This window comes from Engraulis encrasicolus, chromosome 11 (genome assembly GCF_034702125.1).
Source record: "Engraulis encrasicolus isolate BLACKSEA-1 chromosome 11, IST_EnEncr_1.0, whole genome shotgun sequence".
Lineage (NCBI taxonomy): Eukaryota > Metazoa > Chordata > Actinopteri > Clupeiformes > Engraulidae > Engraulis > Engraulis encrasicolus.
In genome coordinates, this window is record NC_085867.1 from 22,693,062 (window position 1) to 22,703,061 (window position 10,000).

A 10,000-nucleotide genomic window follows, 5' to 3' on the forward strand; every position below is an offset into this window, starting at 1 on the left:
CGCCGGGCAGGAAGAGTGTGTGAGCAAGGAGATATTTTCTACTGAGCAGAGAGGGCAACAGAGGGGCTGTTGTGTCCTCTCTGTGTGTGTGTGTGTGTGTGTGCGTGCGTGCGTGCGTGCGTGCGTGCGTGCGTGCGTGCGTGCGTGCGTGTGTGTGAGTGCGTGCACGTGTGCACAATACAATACGCATCTGTGTGAAGGTGTGTGTGAAACTGTCTGTGTGTGTGCATATCCATAGCTTATATGTATTTCAGTTTCATATCCTTGCCTGGTCTTGTGTCTTGTAATAGATTTACAGCATGTGTGTTAGGGCTGTGTAACGTCTGTGTGAAGGACCCTGTCGAGGTCTGAACAAGCATTTAATGGGTGTCTGTCTGCCTTTCTTTCTCCCTCTTCTTCTCATTCCTCTCTCTCTCTCTCTCTCTCTCTCTCTCTCTCTCTCTCTCTCTCTCTCTCTCTCTCTCTCTCTCTCTCTCTCTCTCTCTCTCTCTCTCTCTCTCTCTCTCTCTCTCTCGTCTTCTGAATGTGTACACACACTATATATTTCTATGAGAACTCTATACCCAAGGCTGTCTTTTTGTGTCACAGAAAAGAGTCTGCATGCAAGCTCTTGTGCCTGCCTCTGCATTGTGAGCAGATTGTGCGTCATGCCTGTCTGTGAGTCTATTTACACTATGTGTCTGCGTGAAATCATATGTGTGCGTATATCGTTTACAGTGGATGTGTGTATGGAGTGCTTTTATTAAAAGCCAGTGGCATGCGCTTGAGTGGCCTGGTTTGGTTGGGGAGTCTAGAGGGTGAAGTGCATGTCAGGGTTGTGACTGACTGGGTTTGGGTTTCCTGTGGGGATGGTGTGTGTGTGTGTGTGTGTGGGGGGGGGGTTGTGTGAGGGTGGTCTTACTCTTAACAGCTGTTTGCTTGCATACATGTCGTGTGTGTGTGTGTGTGTGTGTGTGTGTGTGTGTGTGTGTGTGTGTGTGTGTGTGTGTGTGTGTGTGTGTGTGTGTGTGTGTGTGTGTGTGTGTGTGTGTGTGTGTGTGTGTGTGTGTGTGTGTGTGTGTGTGTGTGTGTGTGTGTGTGTGTGTGTGTGTTGTTCACGTACAGTTTGAGGTTGGGGAACTCCACCCACTTTGTCGGGAAGCAATCAACTTTGAGCATCACCAATGGTCCCTGGAAGAGACGTTCTATTGAGACTGAAAATGTTTGGTTTAAACTTTGGCTCAGCCTTTTATACCCTCGACCAGTAGTAAACCAAGGGAGGTGGGTCACCCATGCCGTTTGAGGACGTTAGTTGTTGTGCTCTTGGTCAGACCAAGTCTTGAAGACATTTGAAAGTCAATGATAATCAGGCTAACAAAATCCTGCAATGTTCCTCATGCTTGAGCGTTGACCATGACTCTCAATCTTGAGTGTTTGCAGTTTTTTTGGTGAGAAATTATAAACTTGCACTACAACCTCCCTCTGCTCTAACCCAGCCACCTGCAGTCGATGTGTAAATACAGGCCCGCCGACAAGGGGGACAAAGGGGTATGTTGTCCCGGGCCCAAGGACAGTGGGGTCCCAGAATTGGGTCCCCATTACATTGTATGTATTGGGTAGGGTGCCCTTTCAGACGACTTTGTCCTGGGCCCAGCGAAAGCTGTCAGCGGCCTTCTGTAAATATGGTATGCCACTCCCGAGAGCTTATTGGAAGTTGGGTAATCCAGAGCCAGAGGCCTTCAGGTTTTCTGGTAGGCCTACAGCTCGACACAGCGTAACTCAGAGACTCGACCACCACTTTTTGCTTTTCGATTGGGCACGACACAGCTCAATTGAACAGCAAAAAGTGGTAGCCGAGTTGTGCTGTGTCAAGCTGTAGGCCTACCAGAAAATAGTGGAAAGCCTGGTGTGTGTGCGAGAGGGAGAGAGAGCGAAAGGAGAAAGGTAATGGAAGAAGGGAGGGGGCGGATTACACAACTCTATTTTCTTGTTATTGTGACTCTGATGCTCATGAGGCTTTTTTGTTTCTTCTTTTTTTCAGAGAACAATTTGTAGCTTTCTGCTCAATTGTGCCCAAAAACTCAGGAGAATTAAATTGAAGAGGGGAAGGGGAAATGCTTTCTCACCATAGATATTGTTATTTGTACTAGAGAGAGAGAGGCAGAGAGAGAGGGAGAGATAGAAAGAAAGAGAAAGAGAGAAAGAGAGAAGTTCCGGGAGTTGTGAGAGAGGGAGAGTATAAAAGATGAAGAAGGAAAGAAAGTGAAAATGAAAGAAAGTGAAAATGAAAGCCTGTCCTCTTGATATTTTTAGAGTGGTGCTCAGGCTCTCGGTGGAGAGGAACACAATTACAGCTTGACCATCCTCTGTGGCTTCTCTGTTGTACTTTTAATGTGTTTGGCTCATAACGGGAGCGGGCTGCCTATTAGGCAGAGGAATGGACCAGTCTCCCTGGCTCTCATGAAGAAGACTCCTGAGACCCACTGTGTCTGAGTGTTGTCAGACCACCGTTTCCCGTTTCCCCCTCCCAGAACCCCGGACCCAGCCCAATACAACCCGGCTCAGTTAAGCCCAAACCCATTGTGGATTGACTTCCCAGGGAATGCAGAATGGCCTCTCCATCACCTCAATGCACATCTAAATCCAATCCATTGCACTTTCATCTTCTGAATCAGGCCATGTCCATGTCCAGGATTGTGGGGCAAGGGTGGGTGAGAGGCTCAGGTCGACGTCGATTGGGTAGCCAACCCACCATGACTCCAAGACAGGGCCTACGCTACGAGGAGTAAAATCTGGCTAAGATTTTTTTTCTTGCTTTTCCACCGGCACCAAACTTCAAGGGTTGTTTTCTATTCACATGATGATGCCCAAGATATTGGCATAGGAGTCAAATTGTTAGTACACAAGGCAAAGGAAAATAAAGGGTGTGAGATTTTGTCTGACGGATTATCAGCAAGAACAGCGAGCCATGTAGTGATTGAAAACACCCTTTCTCCCACTCCGACTAAAGGAACCCATTTGTGTATTATATATTTGTATTTATAAAGTACGTTTTCGTTGTGCATCTCAAAATTTAACATGGTTTTTTTTAATGCACTACTACCAAAGGCCAGTGGATCTTCTTATGGGCTGCTATGTGGAAACAGACCACTTATTGTTGAGGGTGCCTCATTAGCCAGAAAGCATAGTTTAGGAATGCATGTCTTAAATGCTGCACATTACTACCATATAAAAAAATTGAATCTCTATTATTTGGGCCCTTTTGCTCCCAGATCCTTGTTAAAAGTGTATCAAGCCAGGGCATAAATATTTAATGCCTTTTGTGATGGAAACTCACCAAATGTATTTGGGATTAGGGGACTTCTGAAGGGAGAGGAAAACAACTGAAAATTCCTGGGGTACAAGAAGGGAATTAACTGCTTTACATGGGGTTTGTGGCCCATTCTGTCAACGGAAGACACAGAAGGCTGATACCACAGTCTGAAACACTTTACCAGCCCACATTTTGTTAATTTATCGTTTCCATTTTGTCTTGTGTCCCTGCATAAATGAAGCTTACAAATTGAATAGATCAGATCTTGGATTGACAGAAAGAAAGAAAGAAAGAAAGAAAGAAAGAAAGAAAGAAAGAAAGAAAGAAAGAAAGAAAGAAAGAAAGAAAGAAAGAAAGAAAGAAAGAAAGAAAGAAAGAAAGAAAGAACATACGTGTCCCAATTACTCTCTCCAGAGACTTACCCAAGTATCACCTTCTCTCTGTCTCAATCTTCCTCTTCCTCAGTCTCTCCCTTCCTCTCCAGTGACACCTTCTCTGTCTCAATCTCTTCCTTCTCCCCTCTCTCTCTCTTACCCCTTTTCTTCCATTCCTCTCACACACTTATAACAACAGCACTGATAGTCAGTGAAGGTCTTTATGACACGTAGCTGCTACACACACTCCTTTATGTGCTGCTATCAGAGGTTATAATGGCACGAAAATCTCCAATCTGGGGTGGAGCTATAGGAGGGGTGAGCAGGGCCCAGGGGCTTCCCGTATTGATAGTGGGGGCCCTATTGTGACCTTGGCAGGCTGTATGGGGGGCCCTATCAATGTTTTGCCCTGGGGCCCGGTGTGCCATTCTTCCGCCACTGTCTCCAATTATTAAATCCCCATTGGAGCTGCTGCTCCCACAAGGCTCGTTTTTGATGGCACATATTTCCACCTCTCTTGCTTCTACATTCTCTCAAATTCATTTCCCTACCACAAGGAAGAGGAGCCATAAAATGAACAAAACAATCCTCTCATGAAATTATTTAATAACAGCACTCTTCTGTGGAGTCTGTGGAGGTCTTGGTGCCACAAAGCTTAAAGCTGCTACACACGCTCCTCTATGTGCTGCTCTGAGGTTATAATGGCAAGAACATCTTCCATTATTACATCCCTAGTGGAGCTGCTCTCACTTACTCCACACTCTGGGGAATTCAACTTGGGCGGGGAGGAAAAAAAATATCTAGAGTGTGAATCAACGAATGAAAAAAGGAAAAAGAAAAACTCTAGCTGAGTTTGACAGTGTTGCACACTGAGAGGTAGTTTTTCTGTGCTCTCCCTCTTGGTGCCAGTGATGACGATGTACCATGATGAGGTGGTTCTCAACCTTTTTTGAGTTAACACTCACTGGACCTCATATAAGCCTCCCAATGCCTCCTTGACCCCATCATTAGCCTGCCAATTCTCTTCTTAGAATTAAAAAATAAAATTGACTAATGCATCCCAATGGCAACTAAGCAACGCTCCCCTAGGGCTCCCAAATGCCCACTGGGGGGCTGTACCGTCCCCGTTGAGAAACACAAATGTAACAGCTGTCATCGGGTGTCACGGCACCCACCGTCCTACCAAGTTGCACTGGTGTGACTGTTGCTGGTCAAATTGTGTGATCATGTTTCACACCCACATTGTCTGTTCAAAGTGCTTTGTTTGGCTTGATTGCTTATTTGTATTATGATATTTTGTACAAATGTGTAACCCTATTGTGGTGTTTCTCACGCCTTCTCCTTGTTGTTTTTTCAATTGCACAATCTGCACAAACAGTAGGCTACATGTACTTTGATATCGAACTGATTGCGAGTGTGGAACACCTGATAATGACTACAGCGGCTGTTGTAGGCAAAACTGTCTGAACAAAGTTTTCATCTCTACAACATATTCTCTCCTGTTCCCCTGAGAGCTGTTTTCATCCTCTGCACAAAACATGTCTGGCTCTTGAGCCCTTGATGGACCATGTAGTGAGAGCTGAGAATAGTCTGCACAGGTCTCTTCAACAGCGTAATGAAGCAGGTGGATCTAAAAAAATCTATTGTTACTGCTCACCTCCACATCTGTATATTCTGCCTTGCTCTCGACACTGAAGAACGAGCAGTACAATACACACACTCACTCTCCAACAAACAAGTAGGAATTTGCTGGGCATTGTTTCTAAATCAAATATGGCAGGCAGGCTTCACTTGGGTTTCTTGATTCATTTTGAGTGTGCTGGCCCAAATGAAACACAAAGAAACGGGCACACCTGGCATCCAATGGTTTTCTTTATTTTTGTAAATAAAGGGGGCACCATTGAGGGCTGCCCCCTTGCACGGGTGAGGCATAAATGCAATTTCATTGTATGCAGTGTGCAGTGTTCACTTGTGTGCTGTGGAGTGCTGTGTCACAATGACAATGGGAGTTGGAGTTTCCCAATAGGGCTTTCAGTTTCACGTCACTTCACATTCTGAAATACTGCTGGACTGCAGGCATGCAGACAGGGGTGAGGTTTCAGGGGTGAAAAGGTTGAGAAGGATGCATGGACACGTAGTGGTATGCCATTTATCCAAAGCCCCTTTGGTCCAACCAGTTCATATTCCAACAATTTCCCTTTGATCATACAGTAGCCTGACAAGCCAGAATAAATGTGAGATTCATGTGAATATTTAGTCTGGGCCCAATCAATGAGACATCGGAAGATTGTTGATGGGAACAACCCATTCGTTTTCAAACTGTGCCTGTGCCTGTGGCTATTGCCAAACGCTTTGTTGTCACTTCCTCAAAACCCTGTCTGCGTTGCATCCAAAGATTCAAAACAAATCAAATCAAGTCTGCTGCGTTGTGATTGGACAGCCAGTTTCAGGGGCTCGACCCACTCACAGGCAAAAATAATTTTGGTCACTAGCGGTAGGGGCTTAGTTCGTCATCTCTTTACTGAGATAAAATGAAACCCTTTCAAACAGCTCAATGTTCCAACCAAAGGCTATTCAGATGATGGCAGAAGATTGCTGGCCGGAGTCAAGTACAGTGATGTTGAAATCTGAAGATACCTGTTAGGGGCTATAAAGAACTGTATGGTGAATGTGAAAACGAAAGTGAAAGCACAACTGGACAACAAGTGGAAACTCCGACTCCCATTGTCATTGTGTATTGTGTGAATGTTTATTGGGTTATAAAGTTCGAAGTTCAAGTGGCGAGTGAAGTGCTGCTGTAGCCTCCTGGAGTCTCCCCAGACGTCTGGAGCCTTTCACTTCACAACTAGGCTACTACACATTCCCTTCTGGACGGTAAGGAAAAATAGCATTCAAAAGATTTCACAAATCATACATGTACATAATTATACAACACTTTATTATGTTGATACAAATACATCATTATTAGCTGTGTTGTATGTATGTTTGTATGTATGTATGTATGTATGTATGTATGTATGTATGTATGTATGTATGTATGTATGTATGTATGTATGTATGTATGTATGTATGTATGTATGTATGTATGTATGTATGTATGTAGGCTATGTGTGTGAAATGTACAGTAGGCATATATGTTAATTTAATAATGATCTTCAACATCGTTGTAAAAAAGCTTTAAATTTAACTTTAAGAGACATGAAGCGACAAAAACTCTTTTTTATTGAAGCCTCTACAACCACTTTTTTTTTATTTTATTTTTTTACTTATCTTTGAAAATCAATGTGGATTCAATGTTGTGCAGATAATTTGTCTATAAGAAATACTGTTAGATTTAACTAGAAGAACCCTGCAAGAACCATAGATTATGCAGTCATATGCAGTGTAACAGACTGCAGCCATATAAAACATTAACTGGCTATATAGTATAATAACTTTCTGTTTTGACCCCTTTAGAAGTTACGTCATCACTGACTGTGCGCACATTGTTGGCTCAAACACACACACACACACACACACACACACACAAACAGACAGTGCAGATCCTAAAGAGAGAAGACCTGCCGTCCTGAAGCGTGTACGGTTGTAAAAAAAAAAAAAGAGAGATCCTAAAAAGTACACTTATTACACTATACCTATACTATGGGGGAACAGGCTGTTCCAGAAGCATGGGAGATGTTTGTGTTACAAGAAATGAAACGTCAAGTCAAGTTTATTGTCAATTTCTTTACATGCACTGGTCATACAAAGAATTTGAAATTGCGTTTCTTGCTCTCCCATGCAGACATAGACTAATCTAGGTAAGGACATAGACAGTATAGACATAGACAGTACTCATACATGGACATAGACAGTATGGACGTAGACATTGCTCATACAGACATTTAAAGTGCAAGACTGGACAACAGAAGACTTGTAGAGAACATACATTAAGAGGAGGTATTTTGTTGTGCTTTTTCTAAAAGTCCTTTATAGCGTTCTGACATAGTAATAGTAGCATTTGAAGAAAATAAATAATTAAAAAAGGTTTTATTAAATACACCAGCAGCAGTATGTGTGTGTGTGTGTGTGTTTGTATGTGTTTTGTGTGCGTGTGTGTGTGTGTGTGTGTGTGTGTGCGTGCGTGTGTGTGTGTGTGTGTGTGTGTGTGTGTGTGTGTGTGTGTGTGTGTGTTTAGTGCAGGTAGAAAGTGCGGTGTGCGTCTGTGTGTGTGTACCTGTGTATGTGTGTGTGTGTGTGTGTGTATGTGTGTGAGTATGAGTTGTGTGTCAGTGTGTGTATGTTTGGGTTTTGTGCAGAAAGTGCAGTGTGCTTGTGTGTATGTGTGTGTGTGTGGGAGGGGAGTGGTACTCCAATGATCTTCTTCGCTGTGTTCACAACACGCTGGAGTGTCTTCCTGTTTTTCTCCGTGCAGCTTCCTCCCCACACTGTGATGCAGCTGGACACGGCGCTCTCTATGGTTCCTCTGTAGAATGTTGTCATGATGGAGGGTGTAGCACTTGCCTTCTTTAGTTTGCGCAAGAAGTAGAGACGCTGATGGGCCTTCTTCGCCAGTGATGTAGTGTTGGTGGTCCAAGAGAGGTCGTCGCTGATGTGCACTCCAAGGAACTTGGTGCTGCTCACTCTCTCCACAGCATCACCGTCGATGGTCAGTGGTGGCAGTTGTTTTTGGACCCTCTGAAAGTTGACAACAATCTCCTTGGTCTTGTTGACATTCAGCAGGAGGTTGTTGTCTTTGCACCATCTGGCCAGCAGGTCTACTTCTTCTCTGTAGTGGGTCTCATCGCCCTTAGTGATGAGGCCCACCAGTGTTGTATCATCCGCAAACTTCACTAGATGGTTAGTGCTGTGGGTCGTTGTGCAGTCATGTGTCAGCAGCGTGAACAGCAGGGGGCTGAGAACACAACCTTGCGGAGCCCCCGTGCTCAGGGTCAGGGTGCTTGAGGTGTTATTCCCTACCCGTACTGCTTGTGGTCTCTGCATCAGGAAACGTACCAACTGGACTGAGGACACCATCAGGAAACAGGCATTATTGCCCCTATCTGTGGCGCCAAATTCATATCTGAAGTTATTGTGACCATTCATTTTCTTATTCCGTAAGAAAAAACACCTGGCTAGTTTCTTTACAAATGTGCGGTACATGGTCGATTCTGCTCCAACAATGCTCGCGCAGCCGGACTACGTCACATCTGTGTACAAACAGTAAAGGGGTCTATAGAGTATAACTGTATTGTATAACTGAATATATAACTGATTATATATCTATTTGAATTTCAAGGCGACAACAAGATGGCCAGTGTGCAGTCGGCCCTGCGAGACGCGCTGGACAACCTGCGTGGAGCGGACCTGAAGCGGTTCCGCAGCCACCTGCTGGACAAGGGAGATATTGCACGGGGCAAGCTGGAGAAGGCGGACGCAGACGACATGGTGGAGCTGATGATGGACAAGTACAAGAAAGAGCAAGCCGGCACGCTGGCCCTGGCTATCCTTAGGGAGATGGGGCAGAGCCAGATCGCTGACGACCTGGAGAAAGCTCTCAGACAAGGTAGGCACCTGTTTCCTGGGGTATATACGTACACTGTTAAAAAATTATATCAGTGATAACTCATGATAACTTATATATTCTCCTATAAACTGCAATGCAAGCTGCAATTCAAAGCTACACACAACTTACAATGAGGATTTAAATTAACTTGGAGTTCTGAGGCAGCTGGAATTTTTTACAGTGTGTCCTTGCCTTGTTCTGTCCATTGATGAATTGTTTATTGTGCTCTTAGTAATGTGGAGAAAATATATTATAATCATCCTCATGATCATAATCAACTGTAATCATGCATATTTTGTCTTTAAATGTTATTTAGAAGGTTAGCTAATGTTTGTCCTTTAATTCACCATTTCCATACTTTGCAATATAATGCTGTATGTCGTACTCTTTTATCTTTTTATTTTATTCTTCAATATACCATACCTTTTGTTTCTATTACTGTTCATAGATCAAGACTTACTTGTCCAATTGCTTTTATCTTTTCCTTTTTTGTTTATAGTCATTTGAGGCCAGACTTCCTACAAACGTTGAAGATAAATGTCTCCTTTTCCTCTTTGTCTCCTTTACACACATTTTCTCTACCTCAATTTATCTGTCTCTCTCTTAAATACACACTTTCCCTGTCCCTCGCTCTCTCTCTGTCTTTCTTAAATGCACACTCTCTCCCTCTCCCTCTCTCTCTCTCTCTCTCTCTCTCTCTCTCTCTCTCTCTCTCTCTCTCTGTCTCTTTCATAAATACACACTCTCTCCCGCACTCGCTCTCTCTCTGAGCCTCTCTTAAATAAACAC

General features: G+C 43.9%; 1 protein-coding gene across 1 annotated transcript in view; it reads left to right on the plus strand.

Annotated features, from left to right (window-relative positions):
• Positions 1–10,000, plus strand: part of LOC134458856 (apoptosis-associated speck-like protein containing a CARD) — an 11,417-nt gene that overhangs the window by 1,118 nt on the left and 299 nt on the right. Inside the window, exon 2 of the mRNA XM_063211252.1 lies at positions 8,945–9,211. Within this exon, the coding sequence (XP_063067322.1) occupies positions 8,956–9,211 (256 nt within the window). The 5' untranslated portion in view covers positions 8,945–8,955. The remainder of the gene's footprint in view (positions 1–8,944; positions 9,212–10,000) is intronic.